Here is a 21,069-nt window from a genome sequence, read left to right on the forward strand (position 1 = left end):
GCCGAGCTCTCCGGCGGCCCGCGCGGGGAGGTGCCCCCGGCCCGGCCCTGCCCGCCTCCGCCCCGCCCCGCCGCGAGGCCGGGCAGCTCGGGCCGCCGGGGCACGGCCCGCCCCGGCACGGCCCGCCCGGCTCCGCCGCGGCGCCTGCGGGACCGCGGCCCTGGCTGCGTGCTGCCCGGCCCGCGGCACAGCGACCGCGACCCCCGCCCCACGGCACTGCCGGCCCCGCCGGGAGACCCCACGAGGGCCGGGGCGGGAGAGGCTTCGGCCGCCAGTGCTGAACGGGACGTGGGCTGAGCAGAGCTGTGACCCGGCGGAGGCTGTGGGCGAGTGGGCAATGCCCGGCGCCGCCAGAGATGCCAGGGTGGAGTCCTGGAGGAGGAACGGGTTTGGGTTTCGTTTGGGTTGGCCTCTGATGGTTTTTCTCACAACATGGCACGCTAGAGAGTGAAAATATCCAGTGAAATCAAAATTAAAACATCTCAGCGTCACTGAAGTAAAAGAGCCAAAAGGGTTGTTTGTTTCCATTCTCATGGGGAATTCTCAGTTAATGAGTCAGTGCTTGTTTTCCCATTACTTGAGCAACTCACCACTGGGAGATGCCTGCCTGGAGATCATTTATGATCTACAGTTCGTTTAATAGGCATCATGTTACCTAAATTGCATAAACGTTCCTCAGCACAAGGACACAAGTTTGCTGGTGCTCAGCTTTCTTCCAGCATTTAACACACAGGTCAAAATTCATTTGGAAAAATGGGAGCAGTGTCCTTTGGATGTTGTATTCCTGAAACAAAGGAATACAGAGTATGAAAAAGTGAAGTTTCTCTAGCTTGTATCTGCTTGATAGCTGCATCATATCCTTTTTACATACTTGGTGGAGCACTTTCAGAGGTCATTGATGCTGTCCTCTGAGTTATCTACCTACTGTCAGGAGCAAAGACAGACAAACAGCTCTGATGCCTTTATGTTCTTATCTGCCATGAAAGAAAACAAACAAAACCCCAAAACGAAAAAGCTTTGCACAAATTATTCCAAGGAGCACAGATGTCAGTTTAAGTAGTTCTTGCTGTGTATCCTCACAGAGCTTGTTTCTTGTCAGCTGCTTGAGTTTCCTACTCCCACCAGAGGCCAGAAGCAGAGCTGGAGACAAGCAGAGCCAGTGCAGTCTTCCCTATGTACTCTGCTTAAAGTTCCACAGGGCAGAGCTGCAAACCATCCTACTCTCTCCCTCCGCAGCCCACAGCTTTGCCAATGAACCTCCAGCCTCAACTGGGATGCTTCTCACAACAGTACAACATAGTCATAATGTAGCCCCTTTACATAATAAATAAGAGAGGCAAATTCAGAAGCAAAAGCCAGAAAAGAGGTTTTCAGTCCCATTTATTATTAATTTAGGCAACCAAAGTTAACTCGAATCTCTGCATTGAGACAACAGAATGAACAGAGGAATTTGGTGTAACAAATTTGTAATCAAAATGTTATTAGGAATGCATTGAGTGATAGTGCTGCAGGAGGGGCAGAGGTGTAATGGAGCAGGAATAAGACTATTATGGTTCAACAACTGCTTAGTCTGAGAATTCTAACAATAAAACAGTGAGATAGTACAGAATATTGACTTCTAGGCTGATAAGATTTGAAAATATGTTTATAAAATTCTCCACAATATTATACAGAAATCAAAGTTACACAGAGGTAATCACTATAATTGATCAAAGAGCAGTTGAAAAACAAAGTCAAGAAAAGAAATGCACAGGTAACTTTTAGGATGACAATCTGGGTTTGTTCAGAGGAGCATCATTTATTATCCCTTTAGCACTGTAAAGAATAAAATTTGCAAATGGTTAAGACATTATTGAGTTAGTCAAGCCTAACTGAAATATGTCATCTACATGTTGTATTAAGGTTGAAATTACTTTAGGACTATAGCCTTAGCTGTCTGTAACTGAAAGTATTGTCATAGTCCATGGCATCTTTAATTTGTAAACTCAGATAAATGCAGGATAATGGAATTAGGTACTGTATAGCAGACTGTTGTCATAAGGTCTCTGGACAGCAAAGAGGAAGGTATCAGTGACTGAATATGTTTTTCAGAAAAAGAACAAGCAGAAAAAGTATAAAGAAAACAAATTAGGAATTGAGGAGATACTGTCACACACCAGGAAGACACAGAGAACAGTTAAATTTCTTAATACATGCCTTAAAAAAGAACATACACACAATAGACAAATTTTCAGATATATGGGAGATGACTGAGACACACGTTGGGTCCTTTGCCTCCTGCCAGCTCTACTCCAAACTGGGGTCAAAAACAGTCTGTCATCTTGAGTTTTGTTTTTATCCCACCTTCAGCTTCTAAAATTCTCTCAAAAATCCTTGGGTTTACTCAGCATCAACATAAGATCTGTGGGAAGTCAGAGCCTGCCAAGCAAGGAGCCATTTGCTCCCATGTCTTAGTCCTGTAAGAAAAGACAAATGATAAGTCAAAAATGACTAAAACACAGACTCTGCTGAAAATAACAGCTGAAAGCAGATGCATGAAAGCAGTGCCCAGCCCTGGTGACTGCAGCCTGTCAAGTGAACATGAGTCAGGTAGAGAAGCAGCACTGGCTTCTCAAAGCCAAGTCAGGCAAGGGTTTTTCATACCTATAGGCCCACACTTCCTTGAACTCCTGTCCTTGGATTTCAGGGCTGTTTTGTTGCTAACTCTGTGAACTACTCAATCACCCCTTTATATAATTTGTCAATTTCTAATTATAAAATACTAAAATAAAACCCCTGTGCTTTGCATTTCCTCTTCTATTTCTGCATCTGTTTCTACTCACATGCCTCTTTCCCTTCTTGAAGCAACAGAGCAGCTGCTTTTGGATTTCCCTCATCACAGCATATTTATATAAAAATTTCTTAGCCATGAAAAATTATTTATATTTCAGGACAACCCCTTGAAGTGGATGTTAAAGCTAGAGGGAAATCTCCTTTACATGGAGATTAGCAGAAGTGCTAAAAAGCTTATAGGATCCTAGAGCCAAAAGTATCTGTGAAGATTGGAATGCACTAAATCAGAGGAAGAAGCAGGACCTAAATTAAGTGTTAGAGTACAGGCCATCAGGTAGAATCTAACTTCTGTAATCTTCTTCCCTACTGATCTCAAGAAATCCAACAGACAGTCTTGGAATATATGCTGCCTTTATGACCAATTAGTACATACAATTCCTTTATGGTATGTAAAGACTTGCAACTAGCTTGCTATTCTCAAGGTCTACCCAATAAATATAAATGCTAGGAATGGTGACAGCAATGATAATCCAGATGGCAACAGGCCTCAATGACAAGCAAGGTGATATGAATGGGCGAGGAAAATTGCCTTGGAGGGTGTGGAAAAGGTATTGTAGAAAATTATTCTGGAAAGTATAATTCCTTGGTGTCTTTTCTCTCCACACTGGTTCAGACATCCAAGGAGTAGGTGAACAAAAGAAGAAAACTGCTAAGGAAAAGCAAGTACTCAGGATCTATTGGATCTTACATCCATGCAGTTCTTTAGGTTCCCTTTAAATGGGAAGTATCTAATCTCAAAGGATCACAGGATGTCCCCTGCTTTCAAACTGTCAGCTTTGTTATTTGTGCCTTTAAGTTTCATCATTGCACTTCCTAAGCCTAACTAGCTTACCGCTTAGATGGCTCTATCATATTTTGACTGATAGCATTTAGGTCTAGAAGAGCTGTCAGCAGATATCCCACACACATTTTCACAACAGACACTGCAGGAAAGATTACAAGATTTTTGTTAGTGAAGGGAGAAGGTTTTATTTTGGGTTCACACCTAAACTGCTTTAGTGAAGTTCTTCGGAGGTTAAGTGTTTGACAAGGCTCGAATAGCTGGCAGAGCCACTCATTTCAGGGTCACACCTGGATGCAGTGCTGAGCTGCAGACACGCAGTGAAGCATAGGCTGGCAGGACTGCAGCTCTGGACAAAACCAGTGGTATTCCCCGATGGAACAGGGAACCCTGCAAGCCCTCTGCTGGCACCCAGAGCTTTCTGCATCCCAAGAGCTTTTACAGGCAATGGATTAGTTTGTTACGTTTGTTACTGTAGTTTAGATACACAATTATTTTGATACTAAACCCTTAAGAATCTTTCCTGTTACATTTTCAGTGTGAAGATCTGGATACATGAACAGTGATGGACAACTCTGTTCATAATAGTGCAGCAGGCAACCTCTGCAGCACTCCAAATTTTGCAAGAATTACCTTCCTCTATACAAAACACAGCGGCTTAGTTGCAGTCTAAAATCTAATCTAAAGAAGACTTTATCTTTATAAAGACCTCAGAACAACCAAAGTTGTACAGGGGATAACTTTGAGCACCAAACCTGTGCTGTCCAAAGCTTTATGTTTTTCAAAAGTACAATTCAGGGAAGGGAAATAATGTTTTGCTCTCCTTCAGCATATTTCATGTGTAGCTCTCAGTCTCAGGGAGCTTTGGTGAGGATGCATCATCTGTATCTATTTTACAGGGCCACAAAGAGTTATGGTGATTTGTGTGGCCCTGCCAGGGGCAGGATTTTTTTCCAGTTTGACACCTTCCAGCCTGGGCTGCAAGGGCTTGCCCAAGAGCAGCTTGGATTTATCACTTCTTTACAAATCCAATCTCCCTGTTCAAAGCCAGGCTTTAGCAGAACAATGGCTTTAATTTAACCCTGTCCAGTTCAGATGTGATGTTTGTGTGGGTGAATCATGTAAGTCTGAACTGTGAAGAATAAATGGGAGGGCATGGCTGAAGTGCTAGTATTCACAGCTGCCTCCTTGCAGCAAGAAGATGTAGAAAGAGTGCACAGGATGGAAGAGCACTTGGGCACAAGGTACCTCAAAGGTGCTGGTTTCTGGTTAGTGTGCACCACTCCAGACACAGGGTGCTTATGTTACCTCTGCATGGCCTTCTGCAAACATACCAACTTGCTCTGCCCCATCCTCTGATCAGGCCGGATGAGAACTGGCTCTAATCTAAAAACTGTGTAGCTGTGGTTAGCCTGCTGTGCTGCTTGAGTATCTAAGCCCAGTCCTCAAGCTTTGCTCGTGAAAAGCTGTGGAGATATAGACAGCTGTGAGGAAAGCAGTGCATAAGCTCTGTTATTGAAGCAAACATACCTCACTCCTCTGCTGTGCACCAGGCATGCACATGAGATATGAAGATCTCTTTGTTCAGCTCAGAATAAAATAAGTGAAAAAAGATTGAGTTAGCCTCAAAACTCAGCCATAGTCTAGATATCCACACCCAGTCCAGATCAGGGTCACAGATTAACTCCAAATACCAAACCTTGAAGTATATAAACCCTTCTTACTCAGCATCCTTCAGCCTCCGTCTCAGTGGGTCAATACCAGTTCATGGCAATGACATGAGAAAAAGATTTTAATCTTCTACTGCTTGCAGCTGACATTAATTAATAATGAAAGAGTGCTGGAAATGTGCACAGCCTCACTGCTGAACTCGGGCATGTCCCTCTTCTTCCTCCCACTCATGCTGCAGCAATAAAACCAAACCTGGGAAAAGTTCTGAGGAACACGACACCAAACCACAGCTGTTTTGAAGGGAGAAAAGTTGATTGTGTCTTAGCAAAAAGCACAGAACTGGTGTAAGAGTTGGGGGGAAGGTGTGTTGTCACTGTGTGGATGTTTCTGAGACAGGAGAACTCTCAGGAGCTGATGTCTGCTGAAAAATTATAGTCTCATGTTCTAACTGTAACATGCTGATTGTAACCCTGCCCTGGCAAGCAATGAATATATGTTCCCTGACATTTAGTTGGATAGGGTTTTTGAGTAACCTAAAAAGACTTAATGAATACATATAACTCTGCCTCACTGCTCAAATTTCCTCCAGATCAACATTCAATAAGGTGGCAAAACCACAGCAGAACACAAACAAAGTGAGCACAGGGCTATTCACTCAGAGAAACTCTTGTCATTTCATGCCATGCTTTGGTTTTTCTCTTCTTGACAGCTTGTGATTTATAGAAATACTTTGCCTCTTAGCAGTGATTCCTGATCTTTGATTTCTGTGTGCTAAAGTATTAGCATCCAGGCAGCATTTTTGTATGACTACTGCTGCTTTGTACACTATGATCATTGCAGGAAACAGAGAGGTCTCTTTCTTGGGCTGCTGCTTTGGTTCAGCATGCAGGAGCTTATCCTCTTGCTGATGCAGGCTAGCAGCTCTAACAGAAATGAATTCTGAGATGGGATTTGTGAAGCAAGTGCATAAATGCTTTGGAGCCACAGCGAAATGGGCAGCAGAGCCGCTTAGTCTGTCCCTTGTCAAAGCGGCTCTGGCGAGAGGAGCGGGCTGGGAGCGCTCAGCCTGCGCCCAGCAGAGGCCAGCACAGGCGCAGAGTTCGGCGGGCTGTGCTCGCAGGGCACAGCGTCTCTCCTGTTCGCCCTTCCCCGGCTGGAAAAGCCTCTCAGCCTCCTGTGAGCCCTCGCTTATGTACTGCTTTGAGAGAGGTTTTCAGTGAGGAGCTCCGTAGCACAGCAGAAAGGCGTTGACATTCTACTGGGGCAGGGACAGGCTTCCACAGGCCCGGACATCGCCCGGTTTATCCAGTTGTGTGCCCAGAAGCATCTCCTTCCCTTGGAGCAGCCAGCAACTCAGTGCTCCTGAAGGCTGGGCACGGCCAGATAACACACACAACACTCGAGAAATGCCAGATGCCAAGGAAGTCAAAATTACGGGAATTGCGTTGCTGGGAGGAGCAGACAATCGAAAGCAATCGGCAGTGATTGCCCTGGCCGCCTCCGTGCACCTTGCTCCTCGTTTAGGCTCATTTGCAGTTCATTTGCAGACAACAGTGAGGGCCACATAGAGGACAGGCACGTCGATACTTAGAAATGAAAAGTAGATGTGTGCGGAGCCTTGAGGAGAGGCCGAGAGCCCGGGAAAGAGAAGCAAGAGACAGCAGTAGTACAGAAGTGAAGGAATCTCCTCACACAACTGGAGCAAGCAGTTTGTGCAGCTCTGGAAATATCCTTAGGGAAATATATTTTTTCCCTACACTATTTAAAAGGGCAGAAAGGATATGTCGTCCCTTGCTGCTTGGCTCATAAGGATATTCTCCCAGGAGAACCATTCTTTATAACTAAGAGAGACGGCCTCCCAGATACCTCACAATTACAGAAGAAAGCAGAGGTCAAAAGCGACTTGAACCATGCAGATCATGTTCTGTGATCAGGTTTTTGCAGGCAAGACTGGGGCAAAACCAGGTCAGATTGGAATATATGTCTCCTAGGACCAGCAAACACCAGAATGCCTTGGTTTGCCCAGAATGGCTGAACACAGCGCAGGTAGGAGGCCTTCCAGCTCACAGTCAGCCATGCAGAGGAGGGACACATTGACTGATGATGCCAAGAATATTGTTTGGGTTTTGGAGAGGATGTTGTTGCAAACCCGTCTCCCAGTCTCACCACTGGCTGCTTGTTTTGTTCTGAGTTGTAGTAATACGTCTGAGACGTTACCAGTGACTGGATCTAGCAATTCTGCTGGCATTACACAGAGCCCCACCCAGCCTGAAGGATCCAGACTTCAGCAGCTTTGCAGCAGAAATATTGGCTCCATATCTGTGTGGGCATAGGTCACATATACATCATGGTAGGACCTTCTCCATCTGCAGCTAAAACAAACCTTAGCATTTTATAGCCAGGAGAAAATACAAAGGTCGCAGCACGGATGGTGCTGTTTCACTGTGTGCAACACTGCAAGCTTTGGTGGGACTTTGTTGCATCCTCCAGTGAAGAGCATGAGCCTGCAGTGCCCTCCACAGCAAATCCCAGTCAAGGTTGCAGTAGCTTTTTTCTCTGAATGTAAACCAGGAAGCATGGGAAAACCAGAACCCTAAGGAACAGCATAAGTGAAAGTTAAAAATCTTGGAGAAAATCTACCAGAAGCTCAAGGAGCAGAAGTAGAACCTGTAAAGACACGCTTAACTAGAGCTGGAGTCTGTTGTCTCTCTGAGGCTTTAAGGGACAAATTCCAGAGAAAAGCACCTTGGGAAAAGTCTGTGTAGCCTGGCTGGCTCAAAGCATAGCCTGTGCAAGGAATCAGCAGCTCTGATTGTTGAACTAACGGTTAGAGTGAAGCCTATTGGTGTGAGATCTAGAAGAGAGGGATGGTGTAAGACACAATAAAATTGTTCCTGTAGATGTGTTCTGCATGTCATATATGTAGAAACCCAGCTCCATGGCTGGAATAACCAGCATCATTCCCTATATGTAGAAACCCAGCTCCATGGCTGGAATAACCAGCATCATTCCCTATGTCCTTAACTAAACTCATCCTCATTCCAGAGCTACACAGACAGGGAGGGCCAGTGCAATCACCCATTGCCTCAGCACTGCTTTTGTAGGGTGGTGACACCCAGGCAAAAGTGTTGACACCAGGCATCTCTGACCACAGTGTTCCCCATGCTGGCACAGAAACTGGAGGCAGGAGGCTCACAAACCTCTGAGCAGATCATGGCAGGAGAAATCACAGTGCTTTCTGCAGCTATCCTGAGGACAGCTTGACGAGTCAAGACAGTATCTCGCTAGTGCAAACCAGAGAGAGAAAATGTGCACAGCACGGCACATTATAGACTTTACTCAATCACTCTTGAGGGCTATGATGATGGGCCAAAACCTATCTGGAAATAGGCTGCTTCTCCGTGCCTGCAAGAAGGATATCTACAAATTTGGTCTATTTCCCTCATTTAAAAGCCTACTTCAGCAGCACTGCTTGTGGTAGTCTATGCTGAAAAGATTGCAGCTGATGCTCCTTGAAGATGGCAGCAGTCCTGAGCCATTGTTGGCAACAGAACCACTGGAAGGTGGGCTTCAACCTTGTGTATAAAGTGGGGCTGTTGCCTCGTGTGGGATAAGGTGCAAGAGACCACCTGTATGGACTGGCTTGTGTTTCCAATAAGTCAAACTCAGAGTACTTACTAATCTACTCTGTGACCTTTCAGGTTTCATCTGTTTCAATGCATGAGCTAGTGCAGCAGCCTTTTGTGGAGCTGTGACTGATGGACAAGGGGAAAGAATGTAGGCTGCAGCTACATGCCATAGCAGGGTACCTTGGAGCAAGAGTCCTGCTGGGTCCTGCTTCTCCTGTGCACACCAGGAAAACACCACCAGCTCCCTCCATACCATGGTGCTCCTTCCCAGCCATGCTGCTGGCCAAACTGAAGGCTCCATCAGCCCACCAAGACCTGGGAGCTGATACAGCATGGCAGTGCACCTCCACTCATGCAAGGGAGCATGTGGAGGCATAGCCACCACATGGCATGTCACACTCTTTAGCCAGGTCAAGCTCTACAGCAAAGAGGCTCCCCTGGGACCTCACCACCCCATAAACCACTGCTCCTCAGTCTGCCCAGCCTATGTGCATGGGCCCCCTCCTTCTAAAAGTGGGGCTCTGGTCACTGGCCCTGGATTAGACTCCTGTGCATGCAGGGCTGTTTTCTGGGCTCCAAGTCCTCCCATCCTGCTGCCTGTGTCTTCACTGTATCACGTCAGGCCTTAGGAGTGACTCAAATCCTATTTTGAAAACAAAGAGTTAAGCATTTTCAATCTTTATTTTACAAAAATAAACCAGTTTTGCCCTGACACTCTGTGGCCCCCAACCTTCCCCTCCATCCCTGCTCCCTTTCCTCTTCCTGGAGGTCTAACTGTTGCATGCCATGGCCAGCTGCTCTTATGGAGACTGCCGGTGCCACACACTCCTGTGAGTCTCCCCAGACAAGGACCAGAGAAGGGGGTTGGTGCCCTTTTGTGACTGCCTCTTCCTCCCAGAATCCAAGCTGGAAACTGTCCAAAGATGCTTCATGGTGGCTCTGCCATTTCTGTACAAGGGAGCAAGTCTTAGGCAAATCACTCAGAATACATACTTTAAGAAGGAATGTCCATGTGTCCAATTCCTTCCCTTGGATGGGAAAGCAAGCCCCACAAAGTTACTTCTTGCTGTCAGTGGAGCTGGCAGGCTGCTCTCCTGCTGGCTGGCTCAGTGCTGGAAGCGTGGGGAGCTAATGTGGGGCTGGTGAAAGGAGTGTGTGGCATAAAGCACTTCTGGAGGCGGTGGAGGGGATGTCAGGATGGAGCACAGCGGTTCATGGGAGCTCAGCACCGAGGTGAAGTGCTTCATTTCCTCTGTCAGCTGCTTGATCTCCCGGCGCAGGGCAGCATTCTGCCTCTCCAAGTCTTCACTCTCCTGAGGAGACAAAACCACAGGGGTTTCCTCAGCATGGGACCCACAGGGATGAGCTAGGGACATGAGGGCTGTGGTCCTTCACCTCTCTGCCCCACAGAATTTCCAGAACTACGTATTTCTGGTAAATTCATCACAGAGCCACGCCTGGGCAAACCCTCCTCCCCCAGCTGGCCAGGCCGGGTGTGGGTGCGATGCCGGCAGCCCCAGCCACGCTCCTCAGCCCCGGCTTACGAGAACTGACTGTGGCTTGCTCCCGCCCAGGCTTTCTCGCTCCCTCTCATGCACACACACATCTCCGGGCGCTTCCCGGGCAGCCCAGCCCCCGGGGGAGAGCACGTTGAATAACCGCCGTCTTTAATCAGAAAACCACCTGCCACAGGAAACCTGTCATGGCCCTGGAAAGAAGAGACTCACTGCTTCCTGCTAGCAGCCGAGGAAAGCAGCGGCTCGATGGGGAGGAAGAAGAGACGCTTGAGTCAGAAGAAAAGAGAAACTAAGGCCGCAAAAGAACTGAATTAATACTGGTATGAATGAGAATAACAACAAAGGGGTTAATAATGATGCTCAGCCTTGTCTCGACAATGCTGAGAGCATCAAAGCCTTTGATACCTCTGCTTCTGCTGAAGTGCAGCCAGCTCCGGGCTGAAGCATTGCAGGCATCAACTGACCATGAAGCCAGCAGCCTGGGCAGGACCAGAGGATTGGAAACTCAGCTGAGAGTGCTAAAGTAAGACCCAGCACATGGAGGCTCTGGAAAATGCACCACCACCTTGGCAAAGCAAACCTTCTGCTTGCCCCTCTGCTGCCATGCTGATTCCAGAGGGTGCCCAGTCTGTGCACAGGTTGAAATGCACCCAGCAGTTACAGCTGCTGTCACAGCAGGAACTCACATAGCAAACAGCATCTCTCAGGCATGACCAAATTGTTTGGAAATCATGACTATTGTTGAACTCGGGAACTGATGGGAATCACCCAGGGGCCAGGAGTCCCATCTTTCCTATGACTCATTCCCCTCAAAACACAAGCTAGAAAACCCTGGGGTAGATGGAGCTGGTGGCTCCTTTCATACCACCATAGCTAAAAAGGAGCCATGCTTTTCTGTGAAGAACCACATCAGAGAAACAAAGTCCCTGATGCAGAATCAACCAAAGGAAAAGAGTGCTCAGGGAATGAACCCAGGAGCAGCAGGGGGTCACTGTCCACTGGAATTGAAAAAATAGCTAGCAGAAATTTACCATCCATCATCTACTTGTCTTCCTGCATTTTTTCATTTGCCTGTCGGGATTCAAACTGGACTTAGCCCCACTGCCCCATCCCAATGGGAAGGCAAGGACTGTGTGCTATTAATGCTAGCTGAGCAGCAGTAATCTCATAAGCAAGTGGTTTGTTATCTGCTCTAACAAAAGCCGCCCAATCCTGCTTGGTGTACAGCTAGGCAGAATTTTCCTGGGGGAAGCTCAGAGCCCATACCTACCTCTAGGACTACTGTAGAGAGAGCACTGACCCCAAGGAAAGGGTATTTTCTCACTTCTCTCAGATACAGTTGTCCAGAGCCATTGCTGCTGGCTGATGTCATGCAATCAGCCTAGAGTCATGTCAGCTCTAGAAAGTTCATCAGCTACTGAGAAAATAATGAAATCTCTGCCTTAAACTTAGCTCCAACCATGGACTAAGGGCACTAGGTAAGGAGGAAGGTTCAGAACTAGATTCTCAAGAATTATTTCCAATAATGGGAATATGCAGACTGCTAAATCAAAGGATGTTTTTTCAAACATGAGCTCAACTACCACTTTTCAAAAGACAGCCAAGTCCAGCATAGGGATAAAGATGGTTTCTGCCCCTGCAAGCTGCATGTTCTTCATCCTTCCCATCAGTGGCCCAAAATACATGGGACACACTTATCAATGTGCAAAATGCAGAGCATCCCAGTCCTTATACTCCAACACTGACAACATACAGCTACCCAAACACACACAGCCAGAAGTGACCATCCCTTCTGAAAGGCAAATATCTAATTCTTCTCACTGGGAAGAGGTGATGGGGGTGCCCACAGTGGCACAGAAAAATATCTTTGTATGCTGTTGCACCTCTGCATAAGTGGTGGCATGAATCTCAAACCTGGGGAGAGCCAAGCCAGGTGAGACTATGCTTTCAAAGAGCTCAATCGGAAGAGGCTGGGAAAGGAAATCACTAATGCAAGACTGAGAGATAAAGATGGATTCAAAAGGAGCTGCAAAACTAAATGCTTCAGTGGCAGTCATCCTGGACTGCATGCTTTCACTGCAAGTGCTGAGTCCCACATCCTGCCCTGGCCTCACTTCTCCTGTCCTGCCTCCACTGAGCATCTCTGCTCTGAGTCCCAGGGGAAAATCATGGTTGTCTCCTATTAGTCCTCAGCACCAGGGATGAGAAAGGGTGGGAGTGCTCACCAAGTGCAGCGTGTCTGCTTTCTGGGTCTGCCTCAGGCGGCTCTTCTGGGCAGCAATTCGATTCTTCTCCCTCCTTTGGACTTTCCTCATATCATCAGAAGAGTCCTAGGGAAACAAGGCATGGAAATGACTGGGTAATTCTCTTCCTGACCCTTCTCCTGCAGGGCAGTATTTGGGAAAGGGACACAGCAGAACATCGTTGAAGCACAGGACACACCCTCCACACCAGTGTAAAGCTGTAGCCCAGGGGATGTGATGCCTTTAGTACCTCTGTTGCCAGGAGGGGCACATCTGACATCCTTGGGGATCCCAGCACAGCTGGGAAATGACCACTCTCTTCACCAACACACTGGCCTGGGATATAGTTTGATGGACCAGAGTAAGGACCTCCCTCTGGGAAAAAAGATAATTTGAATTCTTCTACAGAGAACCATTTCTTTTCCTGTCTCTCTGCAGGTCAATGGCACTGTAGATATTCCAGCTCCTTGGATATACAAGTTTTCCAGATATTCAGCATGTGTTTTCCTCCTTTCACCCCTGTAGGTCCCTCCCTTCTCTATCACCCTTCTGTCTCAGGCTTTATTTGTTGCAAACCCTCACAACACAATATGGCCCCTGCTTTGTTTAACTAGACAGACTCAGAGCTTTTGTTTTTAACACAGATCTTATCTGCTCCACCTCTCTTATCTCCGTCCTTGCTCTTTTCTGGAATTCCTTAGCAATGCCTGCATTGCTGACTGCAACACTCCCAAGCCCCTTAGGCAAGGGAGAACAGAGGTCTCCAGGCTTCAGGTCATGAGCTTCATGCACCAGCCATTCTCTGCTGAGATCTGGTCCTTCTGCTGCCTTCTGACAGTTGCAACTGTCACACAGACTTTCATCTTCTATTTTCATTTTGCACTGCCCCTCTTGTGGACTCCTTAACATTCACATCACCACTTCTCCACAAGACTACAAAACCCAGCCACAAAAGTTATCTTCCCAGCCCATTTATCTGTCCACATCCTCTCCCCCCCTCCCCCAAACCCAAGAAATTTTTCTTTGAACTTAACCGTTTTATCCTTGCCTTCAATACCCTGAAAATGTCTCAGATATAGCAGCTGCCATATCCTGCATCAAGTCCAGTCCCTATCCTTTGGAAAACCTTGTGCTTTATCCCTGTCTCTACCAGGATGCAAGCCAAGATGCATTCCCATCCTTGTTTGGAAGCTAAAAATCATCTGCCTTGATAAACTTCAAGATTTCTGAGCGAAGTCTCAGGCACTTGCTCTTGTTGCCAGCCCTGAAGAAATGGTAAATGACAGATAAAATGAAGTTTAGCCAGAAAAGGCAGTGAGAATACTTCAGACTCATGTCTGTATCTGCCAGGAAAAGATCTACCATTAAGGTATACCATGCAAGAAAACAAAATCCCTCTGTGAAGCATCACTGACATGAAAAACTGCTGAGGCTGAACAAAGAAAGCAGATCCAAAGTAGCAGGGCTTTTCTGGGTCCCAAGTTCTGTCCACAGAAGCAGGAAGCAGGCAGGTTGCCCCTGAGCTGCTGTGGTCCACGGCCAGGAGGTGCGTGCTCAGGCTCCTCACCAGAGCACCAAATCACACCAAAACTTCCTGCCTGCCTGGCGTGTATCACAGGGTCCACCATGCCTGGGGGTCCTGGGCCCCCAGCTGCCCCTGGTATAGCCCCAGGGAACCAGGTCCTCTCTCTCTGCCCATGCCCAGGTAGTGGCTGGAGCTTCTGCCAGGGCCTTTGGCTGAGCCCTGCATCTCTCTCCCTACAGCCATTCTTAGAAAGCTCTGCGATATTGCACTGTGAAAGCACAGACAGTGGATGCCACCCTAGTTCCTGCCCACCCGTGGCCCACCCTGAAGTAGCTGGGGAGAGTTGGGGAAGGGCCCCTGCTTTACCTGCTTGCTGGGAGGGGGAGACTGGCTGAAGCTGCTGGAATCACTGCTGTCAGAGCTGTGGGGCATGGCTGCTGTTTCTGGCTCCCAGGGTCTCTTCAGCTTCCTTTGTGCTCTTGGTGTGACTACTTTCTGTCTTGCTTCTCTGCCTCTCCTCTGCCCTCCTCTGTCACCTCTGATGTGACCCTTGGCTTCCTACTCTTACTTGTCCCAGAAGCTCCTGTCCTCCTGCCCAGCAGTCCAGCACTTTCGCTGCCTCTCCTCTCAGAGCCTCTGCACCTTCCCTTTAGGTCTCAGCCTCCTGTGGTTTCTCAGAAACTCAGGGATGTAAGCTGAAAGTCACGTGGCCGGAAACTTTAAGGCAAAGAAGTAAAATTACAGAAGAAAAAAAAATTAAAACCCATTTTAAAAAAAGAAGAAGAAAAAAAAGCACATCTGGGAAAAATGAGCTTCAATATAGCCTGAAAAACCCCCGAAAAACACCTTCAGGCACTTGAAAAACAACGCGATGGGTTTTCTCTGAGACAAACAGCAGAGATGGAAAGGAAGAAAAGCCCCACCTCTGGCTGTGAAACTTGGACCCTCAAAGGAGTGTTGTGCGGAGGAGGTGACCCTGGGAGCCCCAAAAATTCCAGAGGTACTGTCCCATGCTAACCCCATGGAGGCAGGAGGTCAGTTCAGCCCCAGGCGACCTCAGTCACCCCTGCACAGCTGAGGAAATTCCCAAGCAGCCACACATCTCCCCACAACCCACCCACCTCCTCCTGCCGCCCCCGACACCACTGACGTGGGGAGGGGATGGGTACCCTCAGCAGCTGCCACATAAACACTGCTTGTGCAGGTGGTTCACGTGGGCACAATGTAGCACCAGTCCCATCTAAGAAGAAAGGTTCAGGATCATTTGGACTGGGCTGGGTAGGACTAATATTTTCTATAAAGCAAAGCTATTTAGCACTTTAAAACATTCATTAGTTTGTCACCACTGGCCATAAGGGAATAGCAGCCCTGGCAAAGTGCTGTAAATGTAAGAATCTATGGATCAGGACATGAAGACAGCAGCAAGGAGAAGCTGCTTTGGATCCCCTTCTTTGCCTCCCAGTCTGTGCTCTCTGGGACTACTTCTATCCTTTGTCTGAACCTCAGAAGACTAAAGATGTGCAATCTGTCCCTAGAACAGCAGAGCTTCAGGGGTACCCTCAGAGTACCCCATGCTAGTGGCTCTGGAGGTGACAATGCAAGTGTAGGAAGTGCCAAAGCAGGGACCATTGGCTTTCTGATCTGCTCATGTCACCAGATCCAGCAGGGTGAGCCAGGGCCACATGCCAACAGGCTTTCCATCCACAGACAGAAGCAGACAACTTTAGAGCTGCTAAGTTCTTGCATGTGCAATAAGGAGCAGATCTAGAAACATGCATGAACCCATCCACAGTATTCCACTCCTGTGGAAAACAGCAATTCCCAGTTCCCAGCTTACTGGTTTTTGTTGTCTGTGGGTCTTTTGGTTGAATTTCTCCTGCCTCAGGCAGTAACAGCTAGCAAGTCTCAGCAGCAGGACATGGGTAAGGGCATTTGAGATGCAGTCATCATTTGGGAAAGAGTATTGGAAATAATTTCTGTGTTGCAGCACAAAAAACACACTTGCAGAGAAGCATGTGCTTGCAAAGACAGTGCAGACTTGCATGGGCAGTGATAGCATTTCTTCCCATCCTTGCCACTCATGGAGCCAACACAGGAGCAAACATGGCCAAAACCAAGAACTGCGTGGGGCTGGCTGCAGGCTGCGTGGCTCAGAGAAATCTCCTGACTTAGCTCCAGTAGCAAAACTACTCCATTTGTCACATTTCCCTTTTTAGAAACATCCTGTGGCACTGGTGTTCTACCCTTAGCCCTTTTATCTGAACATTTCACAGCACTGAGTGTATTTTTTGTCCTGGTGTGCTGTATGGAAATGATAGGATCCACCACACTTTTTAACATGACTCCAAAAGTTTGCTTGGCATGACCCACACTGAGAGGCCCAATTTCCTGGAAGTGCAGCCCCCTTGTAGCACACAGGGCTCTTCTGGTGCAGCTGGCTCCAGAACAATCCTTGAAGGATCCATTAGCTCGCTGCATCACTACACTTCCTCTGAACTCTGCAACCCTGCACAGCATTTCCTTTCCAGGAAGCACACTGCTGGATTCCCACTCTCCCGAGGAAACCACACTCCTCTGCTGGTGAGCAGGTCTCAGAGACTGCCTGGCCTGTCCTGCTCTGCAAGCTGCTGGATGGATGGAGCTCCTTCCTCAGAGAAAAAGATCCTTGATCCATTCCATTGACAAATTATCTGAACTCTTTCATTTTGTAGCTAGCAGGGCCAGCGTCTGGGAGGCAGTTGGGAAGGTGGTAGGGCTGTTGGCAGAAGGTAGTGAGGGAAGCAGAGTGTCCTGGAAGGAACTGGACAGCAGTGCAAAACTGTCCAGAATGTGGCTATGGCAAAGGCTGTTCTTTGATCCACAGGAGGAAGGTTTTGACTGCACCTTGATTTGCACAGAGGTGGGCTTTTATGACCAGCTGATGAAGATACCTCAGGAGAGAGCAACAGCATGGGAGAGGGTTTGGACACCTGGTCTTTCTGATCAGGAATAAGAGAGCATCCCTTTCCTTGCCTTGTCCAAACACCCTTTTCTCTTGAACTGGCCATGATGTTAATGAATTCCTGCCACTTACGAAAAAATAAGCATCTGTGAGACAAGTGTCTTCTGGTGGGAAGATGGTCAGAGCTTTCACAATGCTCCTCTGGGCTAGGCTGGACTGGACCCATGTTGTCTCCTCATAGGCAGTGAGAGCCCTCTGCCATTTCTCTGGTCAGAGATGTGATCCCCCTACCCAGAGCAGCAGAAACCCACAGTATGGCTCCACCAGCATTTGTCCACAGCTTTGTGGGAACTGGCCTGGGCACTGCTGCAGGCACAACATGGGGAGCTGATTTCCTGCTGCCCCTGCCCAGGCTCCCCCTTCTATGAGGGGCATCTTCAGGACTCAGTCTCCTAATCTCTTTGCTTGACTTGGGTGACTAAATTTACACTGTGAATAACATTCCCTCACTTTCTGGGATCATTTAGTTTTCTTTGATCTTAATCACAGGAGCTGTGAAATCACTGTCGGTGGCACTGGAAAAACTCACCAATGTTAGGCTACTGCCATAACAGCAGCTTGATGGAGAAAGGATGGTTCCAGAAGTTTTTAGGGGAAGGACAGGACCAACCTTGTACTTGTCCCTTGTAAATTACAGCAGGCAATGCTGAAGGGAGTCTTGTTCTCCCAAGACAGAGTGGCTGCAGTGTGGAACTTCGACCCTCATTCATGGAGAAAACTTCCAAAGACTCAAGGTAAACTAGAAACCACAAAAGTGTGAAATAGATTGTAGAGATTGTAGATAGTACTGTAGTATGTCACATGGGTGAAAAATTTAGGTTTTAGGATTTTTAGCATATTATAGATGGATAGAAGATGGAGGGTACCAGGTTGTTGTCTCCAGTTCCTTTCTTCTTTCTTTTTCTTCCTTCTTCTTGGGTTTAGGTGGTATCTTGTAATTGGGTAGAAAAATCCACATTGCAGGTCTTTAGGAATCAGTTATTGGGTTGGAAAGGAAAATAATTTAGATGTCACCTCTAATTGGGTAGCTTAGTTTTTGATTAGACTTAAAAGGCCTTGTAATAAGAGATTGTTAGCCATTTTTGTGCTGGTTTTCCTGCATGCAGAGTCTGGTGCAGACAGTGTGCTAAAGTTTTGATAAGATAACAATAAACAGAAGCTGAAAACCAAAAAAGTTCAATGTGTCTCACTCCTGACACAGAACTGCTCCAGGAGGGTCTCCCCTGCCAAGGGAGCCCCCAGAGAGTTGCCCAGCTTGGGACCCACAAACTCACAACTGGTGCCCCTGTTCCAATGAAATTGAACTCTGAAGAAATCATCCCACAGAGTCCCTGGAACGGAGCCAGATCCATCAAAATTCCTCCAGAGGTGAAAGGACTCAGCTATTCAACATTTCAATTCCTTGTCTGCAGAAACTCGGAAGCCTGGGCTCAGTGTGATCTCAACTGTGGAGAAATGGTTTGAAAGCAGCAAGATGAGTTCAGCAAGGACAAATGCAAATGTCAAGCAAAGTGAGCTGTAGGTAGAAGATCTGGGGAATAACCAAAGAGAAAGCAGAATAGCAGACAAAAATCCAGGGGTTGCAGAAAACTGAAAACTGAAGCTTTGCCAACAGCAAAGGGGTCAGGCATTGACTTGGAGTTCTGGGGCAAGGCAGAGGAGAGATCTGCCTTGTGCTGCCTATGCAGGACCCTTTCAGAGTCCTAGGCCGAGAAGTGGAGTAGTCTGGAAGAAAACAATACAAAGGATAAACACACAAAAATATTGCCCTAAGAGAAAGGAGTGAAGCTGTGCCCATTTAGCCTAGAAAAGAGAAGTCTTGGGGGTGGGAAGTGGGTGGTGAGGAAGGAACAGTCTTTCATATGTTGTAATGGAAAGGGTGGCCAGCTGGTTTCTGTGCAGCCAAAGCAGGGTAAGAAGCAACAGGCTTCAACTGCAGCAGGAAATGTGGAGGTCTGATATTTGAAGCAAGATGAGGTTAGCAAGACCTTGGGATGGGCAATTCAGGAAAGTTATTCAACCCCTTTTATATGAAGTGGCTGGGAAGAAACCTCTCCCAAAAGAAATCCAAGTTGAATCCTGCCTCTGTGGGATGGATTATGTTATGAGTTATGTTCCCAGGATTTAAATAAGGAAAAAGGGGGAAAAAAAAAAAAAAAAAGGAGAAAAAAAGGTGTTACAAGGATGGGTTCCTGTGAACCAAGAGAGCACATGGGGTATTTTTCAACCAGCTTTGCTTCAAATTCTCTTTCCCTATGTCCCACCTGTGCAACCAGCTTCCTCAGCACAGGTGGATGCTGGAGTTTCCTTGTAAACCTGCTGCTCCAAAGCTCTAGCCTGCAGCAGGCTTATGACAGCAACATTCAAACCAGCATCTCAGCCCATCCACCTCACTCAAATCATTTGCACAGCCATTCAGTGCACAGTGCTATTTAAAAATCCAGCCTAGAGCAGTTACCAACTTCAGCCTCCTGTAAACCACCTAGGTTGTTTCTCATTCACATGTAGCATTTTATGCAAATAATTTCTTACAATATTTGGACAATTGCAATGACTTGTTTATAATTCCTCACATGAGCTTGAAGACTTTTGCAGAAATCAGTGCTGAGAATGGCCATGTTGAACAAAGTCCCTGCTCCCTACCAGATGCTTCTCCCATGTTCCGCTCTGCCCTGTTGTCCTGTCTGCAATGTGTGCAGCTTCCCCAATCTCTGTCACCAGGGCTATTTCATCTTGACTGAGCTGAGTGTGAGAGTGAGGCTGTGCCAGGAGAGCTGAAGCATAGTTCCACCAAATTCATCCCACTTGGCACAGAACAAACACCAACACTTTCAGTTGTTACTGGGTACAACCAGCCAAAGTACAAGTAACAGGTACTTTACACCCGGAACGTCTGATATATTACAAGGGCTGTAAATTAAGCACTCAAAATGATGGAAATCCCATACTTAAATCCCTAAAGCACACTGTATTTATGCCCTCATGCTGTGTAACATGCCATGCTCTGTAGCTGCATGATCCACTAGAGTTTATTCCCTGGGATGGCCATGTTACCGTCATCTTGTCCTGCAGTCAGCGTACCTCAACATCCTGCCTTTCCATTTCTTCACGGACTCTTTCTAATGCTTGGCACTTCAGCACTGAGTGACTGCTTCAGGGTTACTAATGAAGCTGTTTTCTCAGGCACCTTTTCAGATCCAGAGCTGATGATGAGGGATGGAGTTATACCTATTTAACAGGTGCGAAATAAGAAAAAAAGGAAATTTAGGTCATAAGCACTCGTTAATTTTGGATACACATTTTGAACCAACTAGGATCTCAATTTTTTATGATTTTGGCACTATACAGCACTTAGTTTAGTCAAACCCCATATCCTAATGTCTGTGACTGCATCTGCAAATCTTTAGCACTTCTGTAAAGCAGCTTGGGAAATGAGGAAGACGTGGCTCCTCCTGTGAAAGCTCTCGCTTATGTGGCTTACCAACTCACAGAGTAACTTCAAGGCAGGGGTAGACACAGACTGAGCTCTCCAGGGAGGCATCAGCTGTCTACCCAGGAGAACCACCTTTCTTTCTGCAGTCTCTTGCTTCACCAACATGATAGGAGTTCCCCAGCCCTGCTAAGAAAGGAGGCAGCCTAGCTGTCCAGCTTATTGCTCCCTCCAGCTAAGGTCCAGCCCAGGTGCTGAAGAGATGGCAATCCTAGGCAAAATGCAGGAAGTGATCATATGCACAAGACAGCTGAAGCTAGGCTGCCCAGGCAAACCCATTTCTGGCAATTTCTAGGTCTTTGGTACTTGGCTTTGCCACTTTTGTGCCGGGATTTTTTGACTGTCATTAGTAATGTTTTTTTGTTTGTTTTTTTTTGGGG

At 47.2% G+C, this 21,069-nt stretch overlaps 1 protein-coding gene across 3 annotated transcripts; it reads right to left on the bottom strand.

The window, feature by feature from the left end:
- Window positions 1-9,575: 9,575 nt before the first annotated feature.
- Window positions 9,576-21,069, bottom strand: BATF (basic leucine zipper ATF-like transcription factor). Of its 3 annotated transcripts, XM_077784021.1 has the most exons (4): window positions 20,281-21,069; window positions 14,565-14,915; window positions 12,656-12,760; window positions 9,576-10,226 (listed from the first exon to the last, which is right to left on the bottom strand). In XM_077784021.1, the coding sequence occupies exons 2-4, from the start codon at window positions 14,628-14,630 to the stop codon at window positions 10,020-10,022; spliced, it is 378 nt and encodes a 125-aa protein (XP_077640147.1). In that variant the 5' UTR covers window positions 14,631-14,915; window positions 20,281-21,069; the 3' UTR covers window positions 9,576-10,019. The 3 variants fall into 3 exon arrangements, with proteins under 3 accessions (XP_077640147.1, XP_021398459.1, XP_077640148.1); XM_021542784.3 differs by lacking the exon at window positions 14,565-14,915; XM_077784022.1 differs by lacking the exon at window positions 20,281-21,069 and having other exon boundaries at window positions 14,565-15,825.

This window comes from Lonchura striata, chromosome 6 (assembly GCF_046129695.1).
Source record: "Lonchura striata isolate bLonStr1 chromosome 6, bLonStr1.mat, whole genome shotgun sequence".
Classification (NCBI taxonomy): Eukaryota; Metazoa; Chordata; class Aves; order Passeriformes; family Estrildidae; genus Lonchura; species Lonchura striata.

Bases quoted from the DNA above. Each gene is read 5' to 3' on its own strand.
- BATF (XM_077784021.1), bottom strand. From the start codon at position 14,630: ATGCCCCACAGCTCTGACAGCAGTGATTCCAGCAGCTTCAGCCAGTCT. The intron at 12,761-14,564 runs GTAAAGCAGGGG...TTGTTTCCCTAG, and splicing joins CTCCCCCTCCCAGCAAGCAG to GACTCTTCTGATGATATGAG. The intron at 10,227-12,655 runs GTGAGCACTCCC...TTGTCTCCTCAG, and splicing joins AAGCAGACACGCTGCACTTG to GAGAGTGAAGACTTGGAGAG.